The sequence below is a fragment of the Myotis lucifugus genome, unplaced genomic scaffold, assembly GCF_000147115.1.
Source record: "Myotis lucifugus unplaced genomic scaffold, Myoluc2.0 scaffold_69, whole genome shotgun sequence".
Taxonomy (NCBI): domain Eukaryota; kingdom Metazoa; phylum Chordata; class Mammalia; order Chiroptera; family Vespertilionidae; genus Myotis; species Myotis lucifugus.
The window spans coordinates 4,561,263-4,585,719 of NW_005871117.1; the positions used below are offsets into that span (position 1 = coordinate 4,561,263).

The following is a 24,457-nucleotide window of genomic DNA, read 5'->3' on the forward strand; positions in this document are numbered from 1 at the left end:
ATAAAGTAATCTTGGTTGTAGGTTCTTGGTATTCATCACTTTGAATATTTCTTGCCACTCCCTTCTGGCCTGCAAAGTTTCTGTTGAGAAATCAGCTGACAGTCGTATGGGTATTCCCTTGTAGGTAATTGAGTCTCTTTCTCTTGCTGCTTTTAAGATTCTCTCTTTGTCTTTTGCTCTTGGCATTTTAATTATGATGTGTCTTGGTGTGGTCCTCTTTGGATTCCTTTTGTTTGGGGTTCTCTGCGCTTCTTGGACCTGTAAGTCCATTTCTTTCACCAGGTGGGGGAAGTTTTCTGCCATTATTTCTTCAAATAGGTTTTCAATATCTTGCTGTCTCTCATCTTCTGGTACCCCTATTATTCTGATGTTGGTACGCTTGTAGCTGTCCCAGAGGCTCCTTACACTATCTTCACACTTTCGGATTCTTTTTTCATTTTGCTTTTCCAGTTGGGTGTTTTTTGCTTCTTCGCATTTCAAATCTTTGGTTTGATTCTTGTGCTCCTCTGGTCTGCTATTGGGTATAATATTCTTTATTTCAGTCCGTGTATGCTTAATTTCTAGTTTCTTTATCGTAGCATCGAGGGTCTCATTAGTTTTTGTGAGGCTCTCCATAAGTTTATTGCAAGCCCTCAAAATTGCGTTTTTTAGCTCCATATCCTCCATTTCTGTCATGTTTTTTTGTCTCCGCATTTTTTATGCTTTCTTGGTGCACCCCCTTGTGGTCTTTGTGCACAGTCTTGTTCTAGTTAAGCCTTAATTGTTGTAGTTAATACTAGAGGGATTTGACCACCAGACCGACTGGCTGTGAGAATCAGCTGTGTGGAAAACTTCTGTCCTCTGGGGAGGTGCTAATCTAGCCTTTGCCTGAGGCTCTGCGCAGGGCTTGGGCGGGGCGGGCTCAACAGGGCGGGCGGAGGGAGCAGTTATGGCCGCTCTCATTCCGTCCCCAGGGGCTCTGCCTCTCTGTCCCAGCAACCGCTGCAAACCTCGGAGGGACCGTAGCCAGACAGTCCCGCTTCTCCCGTTTGAGTCTGGGTCCCTAGAGACTCGCCCGGATCTGTAGCCCAGAGTCTGAGACTCCCTCCTGATTGAAAACGACAACCGCGCTCTCAGCCACCAGCCCGCTTTGCGCGCGCACCACCGTACCTTTAAATTTTCCACACTGCGCCTCCTCTGAGCCTCGTAATGCTGTTGTTTTTCCTTCTAGTTGAAGAGTCTCTCCTCAGCCAGCCTTCCTGTGGTTCTGGTTGATGTCCGTTCCGTCTTTTAGTTGTATTTTTGAAGTGGTTGTTTGCGGCAGCAGTCTCCGGTGTTTACCTATGCCGCCATCTTCGATTCTCCACTTATATGGGCTTTTATCTTTATTTTTTATTCATATTTTGCCTTTTTATTGTTCTTTATGGTTTTTTTAGCTTTAAAATTAATTCATTTATCTTCTTTCAGTTCTAACTGATAAAAACATTAAGTTCTGTGCATTTTTTTTCTGACCATTGTTTTACATGTATCAAGTGGATCCTGATAGTGTATTCATTATCATTTTTAAAGTAAATTCTTTTTAAAATTGAGATATAATTGACATAACATTATATTCATCTTAGGTGCACAACATAATGATTTGATATTTGTATATATTGAAAAATGATCACAGTAAGTCTAGTTAACATCCATCAGCACACATAGTTACTAACTTCTTTCTTGTGATGAGAACTTTTTGGATTGATTCTCTTGCCCTCGCCAGATTTGCTCAGTGAATAGGGCATTGCCAAGTGGACTGAAGGGTTCCAGGTTTGATTCCAGTCAAGGACATGTACCTTAGTTGCAGGCTCAATACCAGCCCTGGTGGGGGTGCATGGATGAGGCAACCAATTGATGTGTCTCTCTCACATCAATATTTCTCTCTCTGTGTATCTCTCCCTCCCTTCCACTCTCTCTAAAAATCAATGGAAAAATAGCCTCATAAGAGGATTTAAAAAAAATATCAACTCTCTTAGCAACTTTCAAATATACAATGTAGTATTATTAACTATGTTGCACATTACATCCCCAGGACTTGCTTATTTTAAGACTGAAAATTTGCACCTTTTGGTCACCTTCACCTATTTTGCCCACACCTCATGTCCCACCTCTGGCAACTACCAATCTGTTTTCTTGAGCTTTCTTTTTTTTTCTTTTTCTTTTTTTTCGATTTTACATAGAAGTGAATCTTATACTTTATGATATTTGTCTCTCAGTGTGACTTAATTCCATGTTGTTGCAAATGACAAGATCCCCTTCTTTTTTATGGCCAAATAACAATCCATTCTATCTACCAATAAAAATATACCACATTTTCTTATCCATTCATCTGTTGATAGGCATGTAGGTTATTGACATGACTTGACTATCTTTTATAATAATAAAAGGGTAATATGCTAATTAGACCAGACGTCTTCTGCACGTCCTTCCTGACGAAGCCGGGCCAGAGGGAAGTCAGCCCGGGTCTCAGGTGCCTGTGGGCAGCCTGAGGAAAGCCAGCCTGGGTCCCAAGTGCCAGAGGGAAGCCGGTGCCGGCAGCAGGGGGAAGGAAGGTCTACTCTTGCACAAATTTTCGTGCTTCAGGCCTCTAGTTGTAAATAATGCTGCAATGAAAATGCAGGTACCAATATCTCTTTGAGATAGTGATTTTGTTTCTTTTGGATAAATCCCCAGAAGTGAAATTGCTGATCTCAACGCATTAGCTCATCCTAAAGGTTTTAGAAAATTTATATTAGTCATCATTGTTTCTGTAGTTTCCTGGGTAGTTTGGTTTTTTTTTAAATAGACTGTTTCTTTGGTTGTTTTTTTTCCCCCCTCCTTCTCCTCACTTTGTTTTTCAGTGCAGTATTCGGGAAAGGAAATTGCCACTCTTCATTTCTTCCTTCACCAGCCATACATTTCAGGTTTTATTATTGCAGTAAAAAGGCTCTATGTGTGTGAGTGTGTGTGTTTTTGAGAAGTTGAGCCATGGTGGTATCAGAAAGTTGAGTCCTGCCCTAACTGGTTTGGCTCAGTGGATAGAGCGTCGGACTAAAAGGTCCCAGGTTTGATTCCGGTCAAGGGCATGTACCTTGGTTGGGGGCACATCCCCAGTAGGAGGTGTGCAGGAGGCGGCTGATCGATGTTTCTCTCTCATCGATGTTTCTAACTCTCTATCCCTCTCCCTTCCTCTCTGTAAAAAATCAATAAAATATTTTTTTTTAAAGAAAGTTGAGTCCTATAGGATATTGACATTTTCCATAGCATATTCATTTAGCACAAATTTTTACAAAAGTTCTGTGTCAAGCCCAACATTTCTATGAGATGATTCTTGTTCCTACAGTAATTTTTTTTTTACTGTTAAAGACTTATATGACTTAAAATAACTTTACATTCTCACCCAGATTATTTTAAAAAGTTCTGAACAGAGTTAGCTAAAGTGTGAGTTTTCCTCATTTGTTCCATCAGTAATGTCACTTTGAGGTATGAAAATGCATCTTTTCTAGATGTGAACATTAATCTTTACTGTATTTTGGCAGTCATCCTGGTGTCTTCAATGCAGAACTTTCAATCTGATTAATTTCATCTAAAAGAAATGTATAGGATGTTTTAAAAATTACTTGGCATAATTAAAGCTTAAGATATTTCTAGTAGCTTCATTCCTCAGAAAAAAATGACAAAGCAAAAAAATGGCAAACTCTTCTAAGATAATGTGTTCAGCCAAACTCGTTTGTGAAGAATGCTTAGTTTTTTCCTATCCTAAGTAAATCTTCTTCCTTGGTGTTTTTCTTGAGCCCTTTCCAACTTTCTAACCTAATGTAATAGTTCTTTTCTTTGAATTCCTGTCAATATGTTCTTGTAGCTCTTATCTTTTCCCCTGCCTTCCCTTATTGTTATTTGAATAGCTGTTTTGTGTTCAAATTATAAGGTGTTTGTAGGTCTGTGTCTTGCTCATTTTTGTGCCTCTTGCAGTGTCCTCACAATACCTTGCTCAATAAATAGCTAATTAATGACCTGAATGAAATAATGGCCGTTGTACATTTTGGATTATGTGCAGTTTGCTTAAACTAGTGAGGCTAATGTAGCATGCTATCTCATTATAAGCATTTGGGATGACTTTCTTCTAACAAAAAATGCAAAATACTTTTACATTTTGTTTTTTCTGAAATGAACTCTTAAAGTCAGAAAGGACTTAGACATAAGTACACTTGTGCTTTGTATCTGCCAGAATAGTCTTAGGTAAGGCTTTTACTGGTTACATAGTTGGCTAGTAATGGAGCTAGAAAAAGAACCTAAGTTTTTTTGTATCTGCTCTAGTGTAATTGAACAGTAATATTTGTTATTGCTATTAGTAATAATTTCAAATTCATTAATTGGCACTGAGGAGACTAAGAAGCCTAAAGCATACTTCTTATTTTTCCATTTGTGATCTCCTTGGCAAGTTGACAGGTATACATTAAAAGTATTTAATAAAAAGGTACCATAGTAGTGGCTCAGAATGCTAATTCTGTAGGAATTCCGAAGAAGAAATTAAGAGTAATGATGACTTTATCTAACTCATACGGATGAGTTGGAATTTCATTTGAGCCTTAAGGAAGGCTCAGTTTGAGGAATAGTACAGTATTTATCATGCTAAGACACTTCAAAACAATGATAAACCCAAGAGAGAAACTTTACTGTATTTATTTCTAGTGTAATAACCTATCTATATTATATAGTCATTTATTTATAATTATTTAGCATTATTCAACTTATGATATACTATTTAAATCAATAAACATTTGAATGTGTTTAATGGCCAAAGTATTGTGTTAGGCTTTGTATATTGTATTAGACTCAGTACTCATGTTTCAGCGTTCAGGCAGATACTAGTACATAAGCCCAGTTTAGTGAGCCTATGGGGTTTATAAACTATGAATATGAATTATGTCAATGTGTTAATGATAATAATTCTTATAGTCTGCACAAGGAATAACTTGGCCAGCTAATCTACAGCTACTTAAACCTGCTCTCAGAAGTCCGTATATCTTAAATACAGCAATAGCAGGTGCTCATTTTTTTCTATTCTCCTATGTTCTGGAAACTATTGTTTTCATACATTGCACACATTTGGGGGACAACTCACACCCTTTGCAAAGAAGCATTGCAAATATTGTGAAATAAATACACTGGTTTATGTTTGCATTACTGCCTACTATGTACTTAATAAGTTGTTCTAGGTTGTAGCCTTGGTAAAATAGATTAAGAAAAAAGTATATTCATCTGTGTTGTGGAACACTGATATAATTATGTCACTATACTGCAGTTGAATTGGGCATACTGTAATTTTCATATGGATTTTTTACATGATTACCATTATAACTTATTCAGAATTTCAAGGTTTTGGGGTTTTTTTTCTGTTTTCAGAAGGGGAAATATGGTGGCAGAATGACATGTAATCTTGTTTTCCAGTAGTGTGTGAAAATGAAACACTTCTGGGATATTTTTGAGAACTTTGTTGCTTTTTAGATTAAATCATTCTTTTCAGTAATATAATGAATGAATAATCTATTCAAGTCATTAGAAAGCAAAACATTGGATAAAAAACAAACACAAAAAACCTCTTCTTAGTCATCCCAGATAGAGCTCAGTCAAATTGAATTGGAAAAGTATTGAAATGGTTCAGATTGAGAAAGTTTTAGACTTTTTAAAATAAAAATGACATTCTACTAAAAAATAACACTGGATAGACTAGTGTTAAAATTACATCTGACCCTGTTTGTTTCAGTGCATTAGACAGAACTGCTACTTCCCCTGGTCTTGGTAGAGTGGCCTTATGTAGTAGTCATCCTATAGGGCTCAGTGTCACCTGTTCCAGGTACTCTAGGTGTGTCCCTTCCACCCCCCACCACCCATGTGTGTACTATCCTGTTGTGTATATTATCCTGTTGTAGTTGAGCCTTGTTGCTGTTGGCAAGTCACTGGGCGGGATTGACTCCCAGGTCAATTGGCTGTGAGGACCACCAGCAACTACAGTGGAAGAGCTGCTGTACTGGGGCTAACCCCACAGAGCAGGACTCACATTAGTGAGGCTTTGGTGCCCACTAAGCCTGCCCTTTGAGTCACTTGTAGAAGTAGTTGGGTTGTAATCTGACATGGTCTGAAGCACTATGTGCACCAAGTGCTCTGATTCTGGGGTCTTCTGGGAAGTGAAAGGTCAATCACTGCCTATGGCCTTTTTGGGGGCCACCCAGCATGAGCTAGAGTGATCTGCAGATGGCTGCTACTTGTGCTGGGATAGGAGTTTCCCTGGAGAGGCCAAGCTGCAAACAGAGGCTGGCTGCCCCTAGTGCCAGGCTTGGGGCCACTTAGCAAAAGGTACAGGGTATGCAGAGGCCAGATGCTGCCTTTTTAAAAAAAATTTTATTTTAGAGAGGGAAGCAGGGAGAGAGAGCAAGCGAGAGAGAGAAGCCTCCTGAACGCAACCCGAATAGAAATTAAACCTACAATCCTAGGTATGTGCTCTTACCTGCTACCTTTGTTGCATGGGATGACCCTCCAAACAACTGAGCCGTACCAGCTAGAGCCAGGTGCTGCTTTTAGAGAGATTTTAGGAAATTTTGAAGTATGAGCTGAAAGAGGCCATTTGTATGGAAAGCCACTGGCAATGTCTTGGGTGGGCTTGCAACTTGGATGGGGTGGAGTCTCACTAGGAAGTCACCAGGGCAAGGTGAACAGTGTAAGCCTTGTTGATGGAGACTCAGATATGGTGCCTGCCTGCCTGCTGACTGACTCTGTGGGACTCTGTGGGGGAGGGTTCAGCAAAGGAATAATGGCCTCTGCCAGCATTTCTGCCTGAGAGAAAGTTGCCCCTCCAGCTCTGTTCAGAGGTCAGATAATTCAGTTCTTCCACATATGTTCATGGTGCCTTTCATGTTGCTACCCCAGTGCTGGAGCTCAAAGGGAGTGAGTTCAGTACATGGGCCCTTTAAGAGGAACTGGTTGGGATTCCAGCAGCCCTCTGTCTTAGCCACATTTCCCACTAGTTTTCACAGCCAGAATGTTTGGGGACTTCTCTTGGCACTGGAACCTTGGGCTGGGGTTTCTGGTGTGGGGCTGGGAACCCTTCTACTCATCTTCATGTGGCTTCTTTATATACTTACTTACAGGACTTCTAGTCAGCTAGACTTCTGGGGGATTCTCAATGATGGTTGTTCTGTAATTTAGTTGTAATTTTGATGTGGTTGTGGGAAATTTTGAGTACCCCATTTACCTATACCTCCATCTTGACAGGAACTCCAGGTTCACTTCTAATTCTAGTTTTTGTGCTGTTTCCACCACATCTGCTGTTACTTCCTGCACTGAAGTCTTTGACCCCTCAAAGTCATTATTGAGGATTAGAATAAGCTTTGTCCAAATTCCTGTTAATGTTGCTGTTTTGACCTTTTCCATGAGTCATGAATGTTCTTAATGTCATAGATGGTGAGTCCTTTCCAGAAGGTTTTTAATTTGCTTTGCCCAGATCCATCAGAGGCAGCTATATTTCTATGAAATGAATTCTTAAATAAAAGACTTGAAATTCAAAATTACTCCTTGATTCATGGGCTACAGAATAGGTGTTGTGTTAGCAGGATAAAAACAACATTAATCTCATTGTACATCTCCATCAGAGATCTTGATGACCAGGTGCATTGTCGATGAGAAGTGATATTTTGAATGGAATCTTTTTTTCTGAGCAGTAGACTCAACAGTGGCCTGCAAATATTTAATAAAACATTTTGTAAACAGATGTGCTCTTGTTGTTTCATTTGTAGAGCACAAACAGAATAGAGTTAGCATTCTCATAATGGCAAATGGGCATTGGCTTCAACTTTAAAATTACCAGCTACATTAGTCCCTAACAAGAGAGTCAGCCTATCCTTTGAAGCTTTGAAACTTTGACTTCTTCTCGCTAGCTATAAAAGTCCTAGATGGCATCATTTTCCAATATCAGGCTGTTTCTTCTACATTGAAAAATCTTTTGTTTAGTGTAGCCACCTACCTTTATTAATTATCTCAGCTAGATATTCTGGAAAACTTGCTGCAGCTTCTACATCAGCACTTACTGCTTCACCTTGCACTTTTATGTTATTTTATGAAGATGTCTTCTTTCCTTAAACCTCGTGAACCAATCTCTGCATCAAATGTTTCTGCTGCAGCTTTCATAGAATTGAAGAGAGTTAGGGTCTTGCTCTGGATTAGGCTTTGGCTTTAAGGGGGGTGTGGTGGCTGGTTTATTCTTTTATTTAGGCCACTAAAACTCATCACTATCAGTAATAAGGCTGTCTTTCTTCTCATTCATCCTTTCTTATCATTCATGTGTTCACTGAAGTAGCACTTTTAATTTACTTCAAGAACTTTTTCTTTGCATTCACAAGTTAGCTTAGCTTTCAGCCTATTTTGGCTTTTGACATGCCTTCCTCACTAAGCATAATCATTTCTAGCTTTTGAATTAAAGTGAGAGCTGTGCCACTCTTCCTTTCACTTGAACACTTAGAGGCGATTGTAAGGTTATTAATTGGCCTAATTTTAATATTGTTTGTCTCAGGAGAGTAGTGAGGTCCAAGGAGATGGAGAGAGATGGGGGAATGGACAGTTGGTGGAGCAGGCAGACACATGCAACATTCATTGATTAGGTTTGCTGTCTTCAATGGGCATGGTTTGTGATGTCCCCAATTACAATGGTAACATCAAGGATCATTGATCACAGATCACCATAACAAATATAATAATAATGAAAAAATTTGAGATATTGTGAGAATTACCAAAATGTGATACAGAAACATGAAGTGGGGAAATGCTGTTGGAAAAATTATATTGAGACACTTGCTCAACACTGGGTTACCACAAACCTTCAGTTCTGTAAAAACTAAATATCTGAGAAGTGTGAAAAAGCAAAGCACAAGAAAAGGAGTTATGCCTGTATTTAATGGCTGAGGCTCTGAAGGTCTGCTAAATTTAATTCTATGGTTTGTATATAGCTGCCACTGGGATGAATGGGGTAAACTTTGTGGGCAGCCCAGATTGTGCTGATTTTGCAGTATTGTTCTTAGAGAGCAACCATATTTGCAGGTTCATAGGATGCATTGAACCGTCATCTACATATACTCGCTATGCCAGGTGCTGTATTGTATTCTGGAAATTCAGATGTAAAGGACACTGAGTTCTTGTTTTCTAAAGCTCTTAGTTCATGTAAATTATAAACACTTTGGAACTTTGAAGTTCTGTTTAAATTGAAGCCTAAGTTTTGTTGGTGGCCAAGTTTGGGTAGATCTCAGAAATTTATTTTGGCCTCAGATTTAGCAGATGTTGCTTTTAACAATAGTGCTGGGTAATAGTTGGTAATTGTTCAAAGAGGTTTATTTAGACTAGTGGAAGGATTGGCAGAACAAAGCAGTCCTTTTTTATTATTTAAAAATATTTTTTTATTGATGTTAGAGGGAAGAAGGGAGAGGAAGAGAGAAACATCAATGTGAGAGAACATTGATCAGTTAGTTGCCTTCTGCTTGCAACCCCCCCTCCCCAATGTCAGGATTGAGCCCACAACCTGGGCATGTGCCCTGACTGGGAATTGAGCCAGTGACCTTTTGGTCCATGGGATGGTGCTCAACCAACTGAGCCACACCAGCCAGGGCAGCAGTCCTTTAAATGTGCAATTGTCAAAGGTAAAAAATACAAGGGGGTAAATCTCAGAAAAGTGCAAACAGATATTTTAAGTCAGGATCAGGATAAGGTCTAGAGTTTTAATAGTTTGGTAAGTTGATTCCAGATGTGCCAATAATCAGAGTTTTGGGATATGAATTTGATTTTTAAGTAAGGAACTTTGTCATGATATGGATTGATTGCTGAAATATTATTGGGCCTGAACCCACTATTATGGCTGGTAAATGACAGTTTCTGGCAGGGGAGAATGAAACATCAACTTCTGGGCCTGCCTTTATTTTTCTTTAAATGAAGAAGTTTAAATAAAATATTTCTGGAGGATCATTAAATTTATTTCCATCACCTACATTTTTTATAAATTAAAAGTGCATATATATTTTACATTAATTTGATTGCCATGCACATATTACCTTGCATTCTACCTTTAAACTTCAATAAAAATGCTTATATGAAACTAGAGGCCCTATGCACAAAATACATGCAAGAGTAGGCCTTCCTTCCCCCAGCTGCCAGCACCAGCTTCCCTCTGGCACCTGGGACCCAGGCTTCCCCTGCAGCCCCGGCTTTCATCTGAAAGGTCATCCGGAAGGACATCTGGTCTAATTAGCATATTATGCCTTTATTATTACAGCTACTGTATATTTGTTTGCATGGATAGTTTTAAAACTCAAATAGTATATTGTAAAAATTTCTGTCTCTTATCTCATCTCCCATCCCAACCAGCACCATTGCTAGTACATTTTTGTGTTCTCCTACAGTTACTTAATAAGAACATAAAAATATGCATTCTTATTTCTCCTTTTTACATAAGGTAGCACACTATATATGCTATTCCACACCTTGTTACATTTAGATAATAGTATCTCTTGAAACTCTTTTCAAATCTATACATGCTATTGCTACATGGTATTGCCTTGTATATATTTATCATTTAACCAGTCCTCTCTTGATGAACATTGGAGTTGGGTGTTTTTTTTAGTTTTTTGCTGTTACAAACCATGATGCAATGAATAACTGTGGCATGTGTATAATTTCACAGGTGTGCAGATATATCAGCAGGCTATTTTATCAGAAGTGGAATTTCTGGGTCAATGTATGCAGTTTGTATGGGTGATTTTGGTGGATGTTGCCAACTTATCCCCCATAGAGTATACCAATTTACACATTCCTCAGCAGTGGCATTTCTACAGCATTACCAACAAGTATGTTTTCAAACTTTAGGATTTTTGCCAGCTTGATGAGTGGAAGGCAGTATCTCAGTATAGTTTTAATTTGTACTATCTTATTATGAGTGAGATTAAGTATCTTTTCATAGTTTTTAGAGCCATTCTTACTTATTTTTCCAACTTTTTTATATCTTTGTGCCAACTTTCTGTTTGTGAAATAATATTTTAATAATATTTTATGAATATCATTTTTCATATTTATCTCACATTGGATTATATTATTATACCATTCTTTATCTTTCTGTAATTGGGCATTTCATCTCCTTTTGAAGTGTGCCTATTACATTTATTTTGCTGAGAAGGTTATTAAAAGTTTTCCCCTTTAGGTTATTTATTTGGAAATCAGGAATTCTAAGATTGATTGTACGTTTTTGAATTAATTAGCTATGAGTAAACCACATAACTTATCTGGATCTCAGTTCCTTCATCTGTAAAATAAGGATGTTGAATTAAATGATTTCCTATTTCTGTGACCCTTTGAAATTTACCAAAAGCAATACATCAAATTTAATAGTCCTAAAATAATAGATACAGAAACAGGGCAGTAATATACTATTGCAGGTTTCAAAAAACTTATTATATATAATGCTCTGCTTTAGTAACAAAGCTATCTTTCACTTGCTTCCTTGACATTTCTTGGTTAGAAATACCTCTTCATCATTTTCAGCTCACATCAAAGCTATTTTTTAGAGGCATTTCTCTCTCTCTCTCTCTCTGTGTGTGTGTATGTGCGCTGTTAGGGAAGAAAAATACACTGCTTTTGATTTAATTTAATCTACATCATAAATTTGCATGTTAATCTTCATTATTGTATAACTGCTGCCAATTCACCCATTCAATTTTCTAGATTCAGTTGGAAAGCTTATCATAAATCTGTTTAAGTGGTTTCTCATAAAAAATTAACACATTGAACTACTTACACTATTTCTTCACTACAAAGTTAGGGATTAAATTATTATAGAACCTGTTCTCAGTGGGGTTTTTCTCTCTATTTACTTGGCTTCTATAAAAATGGCACTAGAGAATGTGAATAGAAATAGCTTTTAATGTGTACTTTGGGGAATGAGATTAGAACTATTGAAGAAATGACATGTATAATGTAATGTAACAGGCCTTGTGCTAGACTATGGTTTAGGAAGAGGAAAAGCCATATTTTTAACCTTAAAGGAAGCTCAGAGCCAAGTAGGGGAGGAAAACTTAAACAAATATGTTAACTACCATAAAGATCCCTACTAAGTGCAAGATAATTTAAATTAGGAAGCAGTGAATTATGCTTTGAGAAAATCAAATGGGAGGAACATGGATACTTTGATTTGAAAGTCATGTAACCAGAAAAAAAAAGCCCCTTTCTCGTTCAGTCTGCCTGGTGGAATAAGAGAATTAGGGACTTTATCCTGGCCTCAATATCCTTCTATTAATTCTCTGGACTGAGATACCAGAGATGATCCTAAGTCTTTTGGGATGCCCCTGACATTTCTATCAACTTGATCAAAATTCTATACCATTTTGAGGCTCAATACTAAACAAAAGCCTTTGCTGACTGACCCAGTCTTATGCTGGTCTTTCTTTGTTTTTTAATTCTCTAATATCTGTATCCAATCCTATCTAATAAAGAGGGAATATGCAAATTGACCATCACACCATCACAAAGATGGCGGCGCCCATAGCCACAAGATGGCGGCACCCAGTCTCCTCAGCCCCACTGGAGTCCCACAGTCCTTTCAGCCCAGCCGGGGAGGTGGCAGGCATGCAGTGGACGGGTCCGGCCACTCCTTGCGCCTGCCGCCGAAGTCCCACAGTCCTTTCAGCCCAGCCAGGGGGGCGGCAGGCACACAGTGCGGCTGGGCCCACCCTCAGTCCCCCAGCCACCCAGGGCCTGCCCGATGGTGCAGGCAAGCCTTGGATGTCAGTTGCCCAGCAGCCCAGGGCCGCCCAAGGCTCAGGTAACCAGGGCCGGCCGAGGCTTGAGCTGCCGGCAGTGGCAGCAGCAGAGGTGTGATGGGGCGTCGCCTTCCCCTGATCGCCGGGTCACCTCCTGCCCCTGAGGGCTCCCCACCTGTGAGAGGGGGCAGGCCGGGCTGAGGAAACCCCCTCCAGTGCATGAATTTTCATGCACCAGGCCTCTAGTATATTTATATGTATTCAGGATGGAAATGTACCATTTCAAAAATGTTTAATGTGAATCTTGTCCAATTAAAATATAAAAATTTGGGGGCCTTTTAGGTATCACATAGGGCTGAATAGTATGGACTTAATTTTTTTGTGTTAGAACTTCCCAGTACTTCTCTTAGATGCTGAATTCGTCAGCTTTTGCTGTGATAGCAGACAACCCCCAAATTTTCAGGGCTTACAATAACATTTATTTCTCACCAGCATTTTGTAGGTTGGCACCGGCTCAGCTTGTCCTGATGCTGCCTGCCTCTCTGCTGAGATCTGGTCATTATGGAACCAAGGTTGAAGGATTAATGTCTTCCTGGGGCATAATCTCTTGGTTAGAGTGCAGGGCACAAGAAGGCTAACAGAAATAGCTCTTAAAAGAACTTCATGACACTGGGCCACATTTCAATGGTCATAGCAAGGCATTTTGCAAGATACACACCCAAAACGAAGAGTGGGGAAGTATTATTTACCTACGGGATGGAAGAGTGAATGTTTATTGAACAGTATGACCTAATATAGATATTTCTGAATTAAAACAAAAAGTTAAAGGAACAGGTGAAGTTATAAGTATGAAACAAAAGAACCTAGTGGGGAGGAGGGCTTCCAAGGCTCTAGGAGTGGGAGAAGATTTACTGTAATTAAAACTTAAATTACTTTAATAAAAGTAATATTAACATTATAGGTAGGGGCAGCAAAGTGTCCTAGTTAAAATCCGGGCTCTGGAGTCAGTCCACTCTTGGTTCAGATTCTGGATCTACCAATTCTAGCTGTAGTGACTAGTCCTCAGCAAGTCACTGTATCTCAATATTCACATCTGTAAAATGGATGTGCCACTTACCAAACTGTTGGTTTTCAGCTCTAAACCCATCTTCCATTGTCTTATTTGTGATATTGGACATTTCTTCCTTTCCAGCTTTTGTTAAGCTCTGTCAGTAGAGGAACTAGAGGGAGACTGGAGAAGGAAGGGGTGCTATTCTCTGATTCTGGTGTGCTCCTTGTATGCTGCAGTGGCCAGCAGCATGTGGGACACCCAGTGGCACTCAGTTCCTAGGGACTTTTAGTGGCAACACTTCTACATGCCATTTCCAAGTGAATTTCATACAATGACATCGCCTCCCCATGGACACTTTCCCAGGTTCTACTGATCCGAGTTTTCCTAGTAAATGGCTTTACTGTGAGTTCTGTTGATGTGGCACTTTAGTAAATTTTGTGGACATCAGTGGCTGTGTCCTCACCACAGGTCTGGAACTCCACCCTGTTAGGAGTAGCCTTTTTATATATTTACTAAAGTCCCAGTGCATGGATTCGTGCACCGGTGGGGTCCCTCGGCCTGGCCTGCACCCTCTCGCAACCCAGGACCCCTCAGGGGATGTTGGACTGCTTGTTTCTGCTCAGTCCCTGCAGGCCAGGCTGAGGGACCCCACCGGTGCATGAATCCGTGCACCAGGCCTCTAGTATGCATATAAGATCTTTGGTTAATCTCTTCCCGCCCTCCACCTTCCCTCTTTTCTCTGAGATTCATCAGTCTGTTCCATGTTCTGGAGTCAGTCCACTCTTGGTTCAGATTCTGGATCTACTACTGTGCATTGAACGTCTGCCCCCTGGTGGTCAGTGCACATCATAGCTACCAGTTGAAAGGTCGAACAGTCGAATGGTCACTTAGGCTTTTATACATATAGATTTTCTTGTTGGTCTGCATTGGCCCTTGAAGTAGTGGCTGCCCTCTTTATCTGCTGTCTCTTTACCCTTTACTACTTAGTCTCCTGTTATAATTAATAATGCTTTATATTAAATTTTCTGTTTCTTGTCTTCTAATTGTATCTTGACTGATATATCAGGTTTATAAATTGTACTTTTCTATACAACTGTTCTGAGGATTAAATGAGATAATGTGTGGTATTGCAAAGTGTTTAGAATGGTGTCTACCACTAAATACTTATATTTGTTTGTGGAATTGATGTAATCATCATCACCATCACCACCACTAGTTAGAAGTAACATTTCTACTTTTTGTTCACAGGATGTTTCGTCTTAAGTCACTTTATGCATTGGCAGAACTGGCCCTGGGCTCTCGATGGTACCATGGAGGATCACAGCCCACCCAGGTCAGGCGTCGACTAATGGTAGTGGCTTTTCTGGGAGCATCTGCAGTAACTGCAAGTACTGGTCTTTTGTGGAAGAGGTAAGTGTTAGCTGCGCATCCTGTTCTTACATGTACTTTCATTCTTCCAGTTCTAAAAAGAATTGATTTCTGGCTTACCTTTGTGTCAAAATTTCTTGCACAAATAATTTGGCATTGATAATATTTATCTATGAAATAAGATGTTTCAGAGAATTCTGCTATCATTTCAGAACAACCAATAGGAAGTATTCTGCTTTAGTATCTGCCTGTCTCCTTGCTGAACATTTTTAACTAATTTACCAATTTAATAACTTTAATACATTTATAATAATTAAGATAATATAATAAATTTAATAATCTAACAATTTAACATATAAAATTAAGTATTTTTAAGTATATTCCCAAAGTTGTGCAGCCATCACCACTATCTAATTCCCAAAAATTTTCATCACTTCATAAGAAACTCCATACCATTTAGCAGTCACCTTCCACTTTCTCCATATTCTCTGGCCCACACAACCACTAACCTACTTTCTGTCTATAGATTTGCCTATTCTGGACATTTCATATGAATGCAGTCTTATCATCTGTGGTCTTATGTGATAGGCTTATTCACTTAGCATAATGGTTTCAAGGTTCACCTAAGTGGTACTATGAACCACTACTTCATTTCTTTTTATGGTCAAATCATATTCTGTTGTACGGAGTATATACCACATTTTATTTATTCACATCCCTGTTGATGGCTATTTAGGTTGTTTCTGATTTTTAGCTATTATAAGTAATACTGCTGTGACCATTTGTGTACAATTTTTGGGGTAGAGTATGTTTTCATGAGTGAAATTTCTGGATCATATGGTAGCTCTGTGTTTAGCTATTTGAGGAACTGATGGACTTTTTTCTAGTCTCACTAGTGATGTATGTGTGCACTTGTGAGTGTGCATGTATGTGCTTAGATTTCCTCATATGTAAAATGGGGATAGGATAACCTGGTGAAGGAAGTAGACATACAAGTCCAGGAAGCACAGAGTCCCAAAAGGATGAAGTTAAAGAGGCCTACACCAAACCACATCATAATTAAAATGCCAAAGGTTAAGAAAGAAAGAATCTTAAAAGCAGCAAGAGAAAAGTAGTTAGTTACCTACAGCTCCCATAACACTGTCAGCTGATTTCTCAACAGAAGCATTTTAGGCCAGAGGGATTGGCATGAAATATTCAAAGTGATCTACAACCAAGATAAAGAACTTTTCAGACAGAAAAACCTAAGGGAGTTCATCACCGTCAAACCAATATTACAAGAAATGTTAAAAGGTCCTCTTTAAGAAGGAAATGAAAAATATGAATAATAAAAAAGCAATAAGTACATATCTATCAACAATTACTTTAATTTTTTATTGAGTTTATTGGGGTGACATTGGTTAATAAAATTATATAGGTTTGAGGTATATAATTCAACAATACATTATCTAAAAATTGTGTTGTATATTTACCACCCCAAGTCAAGCAATCAATAATTACATTATACACTGAGTGGCCAGATTATTATGACCACCTGACATTTGTAGGCAAATTAGCCGTACACTGCATCGTATGGGATATGGAAGCCGAAGGCCTGTTTGAACACCTTTGCTGTCTGCAGTTACCAAGATAAAATGTCTCCAATTCGCACAGGAACACAATGAACAGTCGAGCATTGAAAAAAAGTCATGTGATCCGATAAGTCACATTTCCAGTTGCATCATGCAGATGGCAGAGTGAAAATTTGGCAGAAACAGCATGAAAGCATGCACCCCACATGCATGAGTACAACCCTTCAAGCTGGTGGGGGCAGTGTTTTGGTTTGGGGCATGTTTTCCTGGCATGATTTGGGCCCTTTAATTCGTGTGGAACAACGTCTGAATAGCACAACATACCTAAGTATCGTTGCTGATCAAATTCATCCTATCATGTTGATGGCGTATCCCAATGGAGACGGCTTCTTCCAACAAGACAATGCGCCATGCCACGGTGTTCGTATTGTGCAGGAGTGGTTTCAAGAACATGAGGGAGACTTTACCTTGCTTAGGTGGCCCCCACAATCACCAGATCTCAATCCAATTGAGCATTTGTGGGACGAAATTAAAAGAGCCATCAGGCAGCTGGTTCCACAACCATCAGATCTCACAGAACTGGACAGTGCTATTCATCAGGCATGGTGTCAGATTCCTCGCATCACCTTTCAACATCTTGTGGAGTCAATGCCAAGAAGAATCGCCACAGTATTGAAGGCAAAAGGTGGCCCAACGAAGTACTGATGGAGTGGTCATAATAATCTGGCCAGTCATAATAATCTGGCCACTCAGTGTATGTGTCGGCCAATAGTGTATCTTATTTTGAGAAATGTCTATTAGTTCCTTTGCTCATTTTTAATGGGTTATTTGTTTTTTTGTAATTATGTTGTAAAAGTTCCCTGTATATTTTTAATATTAACCCTTTATTATAAAACATGGTTTGCAAATACTTTCTTCCATTTCGGGTATTGCCTTTTCATTTTGTTGATTGTTTCCTCTGCTGTGCTGAAGCGTTTTCGTTTCACATAGTCCTGCTAGTCTATTTTTGCTTCCATTCCAGGTGTTGCCTGTGCTTTTGGTGTCATATCCTTTACTTTTAAGGCTGAATATTCTATGTATATACCACATTTTCTTTATCCATTCATCTGTCAGTAGACATTTGGGTTGCTTCCACATTTTAGATATTGTGAGTAATGCTGCTATTAACATGAGTGTGAAAAAAATTTCCTTATTACACTGCTTTCAGTTCTTTTGAATATATAACCAGATTGAGATTTCTGAATCATATGGTAGTTCTATTTTTAATATTTTGAGGAATTTCTTCATGTAAACTTTTTACAAATTCCATTGCTGTTGCTCCTTCTAAGCTGTATCTGAAAATCTTTATTTGGTTAGTATGATGGACCTTCATGATTAATGTGTGTGTGTGTGTGTGTGTGTGTGTGTGTGTTTATTTATTTATTTATTTATTTATTTATTTATTTATTTAATCAATCTAGAGCCCTTGCAGAATCTCCACCATCTGTAAAAAAGAGTGAAGTTGGTGATAAAGGAAAGAATAAAGATGAAGGGGAAGTTTGTAACCATGAGAAAAAGGCTGATGATACTTGTCCTGAGCTTCATCCAGAAGAGAAAAAGAAGAAACGTTCTGGATTCAGAGATAGAAAAGTATGGAACACAGTTATATAATTAATCAGAACTATAGTTAATCCAATATTATAATAATGCAGTTCAGTTTCTTTTATGATGTATTGCATATGGTTCATATTCACTCTGAAGTTATTCACTTCTTCACTATTTTCCATCATGTTCTAAGGCAAACATACTCTTAGAATGTAAAGTTAATGGAGTTAGGAAAAGGACCTAAAGTTACTAATCAGGATTAGCATATATTTTCCTCATTCTTTTAATTTAGCTACCTAACATTGATCTTGCTATCTGATCTTTCTGATGTTGAACATTCTCATATTTGTTAATTGAGTCCTTGTGGTAATAAAGATTTATGATGTCAAGTTGTAAAGGTAGAATAAAATATCTTGGGAAATAAACAGATATTTCCAGAAAATCAAATAAATTTGAGGACAGCATGAACTTCAAAGGACTTCAACATTCTATATATTTAACATGACCTGTTGTTCTATGCTTTTTCTCAAAAAAGTTTCAGTTTCACTATAACAATGCCTATGATATTGGGCATTTGAATTCAGCAGACATGAGTGATGAAAAGTCAGAAGGGTGAATTTATTAGATATTTTGCATGTTAACATTAAAATTCAGGAAATTGCTTTCACTTGCTAAAATATACCTAATCAATGCAAGAAGATAATTTGACTTATTTCTGTAGTGTGTGTGTGTGTGGGGGGGGGTACATATTTGCAAGAAGAATTTCTTTGAGAAATTTGGATTTTCTGTTTGTCTGTTTGTATGAAGTTATTAAGTCTTTTCATTTCCTAAATTCATTTCTTACTGAGGTGAATTTGAACAAAAGCTACGTCTCACAAGTTAATTGTCAACTATCCCAGTGTTTCCACAATACAGTTATTTAAATCTTTTGCCCTGAGTGAATTCAAGGAAATTTCAAATTTTTCTTACTCCAGTAGTTTCATTTAGTAGTTTCATTTAGAGTTAAACTTTTACAAAGTAGAGCTAAAATGACCCATATAAACATTTATTTTGAACCTTCCACTTTCTACTCCCGCTGTCTGTTCAACAGATGACCATATCTCATAAGTTAGAAAAAAATGAAAGCTGTCAATGTAATTAATTTTTAACTCCATAGCTATAAAAACCTTTCTTGTCTCTGCTTGAAATAATTCTTTTTTTTTAAAAGGAGGAACTTTATATATATATATAATATATATATGTATATATAATATACATATATATATTATATATATATATATACATATATATATTATATATATATATACTTTATTGATTTTTTACAGAGAAGAAGGAAGAGGGATAGAGAGTTAGAAACATCCATGAGAGATTGATCAGCTGCCTCCTGCACGCCCCCCAGTGGGGATGTGCCCACAACCAAGGTACATGCCCTTGACCGGAATGGAACCTGGGACCCTTCAGTCTGCAGGCCGACGCGCTATCTATTGAGCCAAACCGGTTCGGCTTGAAATAATTCTTTTTTCTTTCACTAAAGTCTCAGTGGAAGAGCTGTTTTTTCTGTTCGAGCATAATCATTCCACATGTTATCCTGTCTTACCAAGAACTTTTGTCAACACTTATTCTTTCTTTATGCTGTTGTTTGTCAGTTACTGTTTGTTTTTGTGTTTGTTTTTACATAGTCTACCTATGTAGTCACATTAAAGATTCTTCTATCTTTAATTAAATAATAAACTGCACTTATGATCAGTTTTTTTCTAGCTATGTCCCATTTACATTCTTTCCCTGTAATACCAAATTGCTCCAGTATCTACATGCAATTTTGACATTCTCAGTTTTCTTTTAAACTTTTTACTTTTGTTCCTTCATGTTTTCTTGATTTTCATGTAATATGTCAAATATCCAAGAAAATAAAGACTACTAAAATGAACATACATGTACCCAATACTTGTTTTGTCATTTTAGCATTCTCCTATATTTGCTTCAGTTGTTGTTTTTAATACTCACCTAAGGAAGTGTTTTTATTGATTTTTGAGAGAGAGGAAGAGGGAGAGAAAAAAACATTGATGATAGAGAAACATCGATCGGTGGCCTCCTGCACGTACCCACTGGGACTCAAACCCATAATATAGGTATGTGCCCTGACTGGGAATCGAACCCACAACATTTTGGTGTACAAGATGATGCTCCAACCAACTGAAACACCTAGCCAGGGATTCAGTGTTTTTTTTTTCTTTTGTTCTTTAAAGAAACGAAATGAATATAAAATACACATGGCTATATACTCTTGTCAGTCCCATTTTTCTCTCTTCCACGTCAGAGCCAAACCAGTGTCCTGAATTTACTATTTATTCCCATGCATGGCCTGGTTGTTTTATTTTTTAAAAAATTCCAGGTGCACAGAGTTAGGAAAATCTTTGTGGATGCAGTTTTTGTTGCTTTGTGCATGCTTCTCTCATTTTGTTTTGTTATTTTTAAAATTTTTTTGTCCCTTCTGAAACCTCAAGTCCTCAATTCTGAAAAATTCTCAGACATCACCTCAATATTGCTTCACTGTCATTTCTTTCTTTTGGAACTCCACTTGGATTTAAAAGAACCTATCCTTTGTATCTTTTAACTGCTCTTTTATATTTTTTCTCATTAGTTGTTTTCGCACTCCTCCAGGGTCTCTCTTTTCTTTCAATTTTTTTTATTGTGATAAAATACATATAACATGGTATTTACCATCTTAACTGTTCTTAAGTGTACAGTTCAGTGGTATTCAGTACATATTGAAAAGAGTATATAGCAATGTACAACCATTACCAGCATTCATCTCTATAACTGTTTTCATATTATAAAACTGAAAATATAAACCTGTTAAATAATAACTCCTTACTACCCCTTTCCCCTAGCCCTGGCAACACCATTTTACTTCCTGTCACTATGATTTTGAATACTAAAAGAATGTCATACAAATGGAAGCATACAGTATTTTCATTTTTTTGTGACTGGCTTATTGTGCTTAGTATAATGTTTTCAAGGTTGTTCATGTTGTAGCATATATCTGAATTTTCTTCCTTTTTTAGGGCTGAATAATATTCTGTTGTATATGTATACTACCTATTGCTCATCCAGTTATCCAGGTAGCTTCCACATTTTAGCTCTTGTCAATAATGCTGCTATGAACATAGAGTACATAGATATCTCTTTGATATTCCACTTCCCATTCTTTTGTATATGTACCCAAATATAAAATTGCTGGGTCATATGGTAATTCTATTTTTGTTTTGTTTTGTTTTGTTTTGTTGTTGTTGTTAATCTTCACCTGGGGATACTTTTTCCATTGATTTTTAGAGGGAGAGTGGTTGCTGTATTCTGAACCCTTTATTGTTAGTGCTCCTTTTAACATGACCACTTAAAAGGAGGCAGTTCCATATAAACTGATATGGAATGATCTCCAAGATACATCGCTAAGTGGAAAAACAAAATACATACTATACAGTTTGTCTGTATGAAACTCTACCAATACAGGAATGCAAAAAGTGTATTACTTTACTTGACCTATTATTTCAAACTAAAACTTATTAATAATATTAAGCAGCATAATTTAGTGATATTGTAACAACCAAGGAGTCTGATTTTCAGTCTGAAAATCATTAACTTTTAAATTATCTTTCTACCTTTGTATATGATTGACTCAACTATTTTTGGTTCACAAAGCCATCTTTAGCAGTAGCTACAACTTATATCTTAAATGTTACAAACTGATTATTTTTTGTTGTTACTCAGAAGAACAAACATATAGAGGGCCTAAAGACAGAAGTTTATTCTGTAGCCAGTATTAGCCAGCAGACAGTTGTAGTATAAAATGCCTTTGATTTAAGACTTTTGGCTAAGTCTTAAAGTCACTAAGGGGTCGAAAAGTTCCTTAGTGTGTTTGCCACATGCCAAATCTTTTTATAAAATCTCTGAAGTCAGTATTCAGATTTTTATGAAAATTAGCATTAGGAAGACTCTTGTCATGTATAGTTACAAATTAGCAGTCCTTTCTTAGTTGCTGAAAGCACATCTGGCAGTGGAATTAAGACCATTGTTAAACAGCTGCTGTCAGTGACCTCAAAGTGGCCATCTAGCCAGGACTGACAGTTATAGTAATGGCTGTGTTAATATGGCAAATTAAAAACATTAACAGTGTTTTTCTTAATGTTATGTATTGCTTTTTAGACATTGAACTGATGGGATTTTAGATTGTATTGCCTTGACACTTTTTCTAACCAGTTATTTATAAGATACTATTTATTGTTGACTATCTCAACATATAAAATTCAGGTCTGAGAGAAATCTCTTCACCAAAGTACTATGTATTTGATATTTTGATGAAAGAGATTTCTCTCATACCAGAATTTGTAAAAAGAATGCTATGCAGAAGTTATAGTATTTTGTTTGTCCCATGCACAGAATGGGGGCTAGGATCCCAGATAAGGAAATGAGTTTTCATATTAACATTCTGATCTTTTAGCTAAATGTATACCTTATGTGATTTTGTTCCTATTCAAATATTTGCTTGTGCTCTTCCCAAGTCTGCTCTTTTCTAAATATGCTATAAATAGAGGATCTCTAGCAGTTTGCTTAATTTTATAGAAAAAGTAGAAGTCTTATTGTTTGAGACCTGTTAATAACTGAGTTTCCATGGTATGTAACTTTATTTTTTGATGCTATCATTTTATGTACTTTGTTTTTGAAAGACTATTAGTTGTTCAAAACTATGAAGTCCCAAGTCTGTTTTGTTTTAGGATTTAGGAAATTTCATAGAAGTAAAAACTGTAAAATCTATTCCTTTTTAAAGACTTGGTAATTAAGAACCTGTAGACTACCATATATATGGCATTATACCCCTGTTACTGAGATGTTTTGAATTCTTGTATGACATTTTTCAATTTTGCTAGCTTTCAATGATTTAAAAAATAAGAAAATTCTTCAAAAATTTCTAAACAGAAGTTACACAAGTATTGCCTCAAATAAGGTATGAAAAGTATATTGGAAGAAAGTGGTTCAAGCTTTTGAAATTCAAGTTTGTTTCTAATATTTTAAAAATCTAGTAATAGAAAAAGTTATATAATTTAAAATTCCCTAAAAATAAGATACAAAATGTATGAAAATGAAAATTGCTTAATAATAATACCCCGGATTTCTAATTTTAGGTAATGGAATACGAGAATAGGATTAGAGCATATTCCACACCAGACAAAATCTTCCGATATTTTGCCACCTTGAAAGTAATCAGTGAGCATGGTGAATCTGAAGTGTTTATGACTCCACAAGATTTTGTGCGATCCATAACACCCAATGAAAAACAACCAGAACGTAAGTTGTTGATGTGAAAAATGAGGTTGTTATATTACTTTTTGTTATATGCTACTTTGTTTCTTTCTGTGTATTGCCTAAACTTTATAGGCCCATGCAATAATTATATTCACTGTGTAGCTACTGTATGTCAGGCATCATGCTAGGCTTTGGGAGTACAAAAGAGGAGCCTATAGTCTAATGTGGCAATCCTCAGCCAGATTAAAGGATTGAGGAAAGTGTACTACTACTCCGGCTGAGGTTCATTGCCTGTAATGAGAACGTTCCTGAAGGCAATGCATTACAATGTGACTGCTATCAAGTTGCTCGTTAGTGAGGGAGACAGAAACAGTTATGAGAAACTTCAAGAATGTAGTGATTTGTTAAAGAACGATGGTGCTATGGCAGTATAAACAAGGGGCACTTAGTTAAATCTGAAAGGTGGGAGAATGATTTCTAGAGAATGCATCTAAGTTTGGATAAAAGTCTATATAGGCATTGTACTTACTTCACAGAGACATTAAATCAAGTATCTTAAATATGCTCTAAGAGTAGTGGAAAGGATGTCTCATATAGAGGAAACAGCCTAAACAAACAAGGTGTGATGAAAGAAAATAAATGGCTTAACATTTTAAGTTAAATGTAACAATTTACAAATATATATGGGAAACATGGTGGGGGAAATGACAGAGTTGAGAGCTCTGTGAATTCCACTGATGCAACCATTAAGCTGCCAAAAATGGACAGAAGTAACTATAGTGGACCTCTGGAATCTA

The 24,457-nt window shown here is 37.3% G+C and overlaps 1 protein-coding gene across 4 annotated transcripts in view; it reads left to right on the top strand.

Annotated features, from left to right (window-relative positions):
• MICU1 (mitochondrial calcium uptake 1) overlaps positions 1–24,457 on the top strand; it is a 164,784-nt gene that overhangs the window by 25,354 nt on the left and 114,973 nt on the right. For all 4 annotated transcript variants that reach the window (XM_023755126.1, XM_023755127.1, XM_006090278.3 and 1 more), the window contains exons 2-4: positions 15,085–15,246; positions 18,236–18,404; positions 23,540–23,702. In XM_023755126.1, coding sequence (XP_023610894.1) covers positions 15,086–15,246; positions 18,236–18,404; positions 23,540–23,702 — 493 coding nt within the window. In that variant the 5' untranslated portion in view covers position 15,085. The remainder of the gene's footprint in view (positions 1–15,084; positions 15,247–18,235; positions 18,405–23,539; positions 23,703–24,457) is intronic.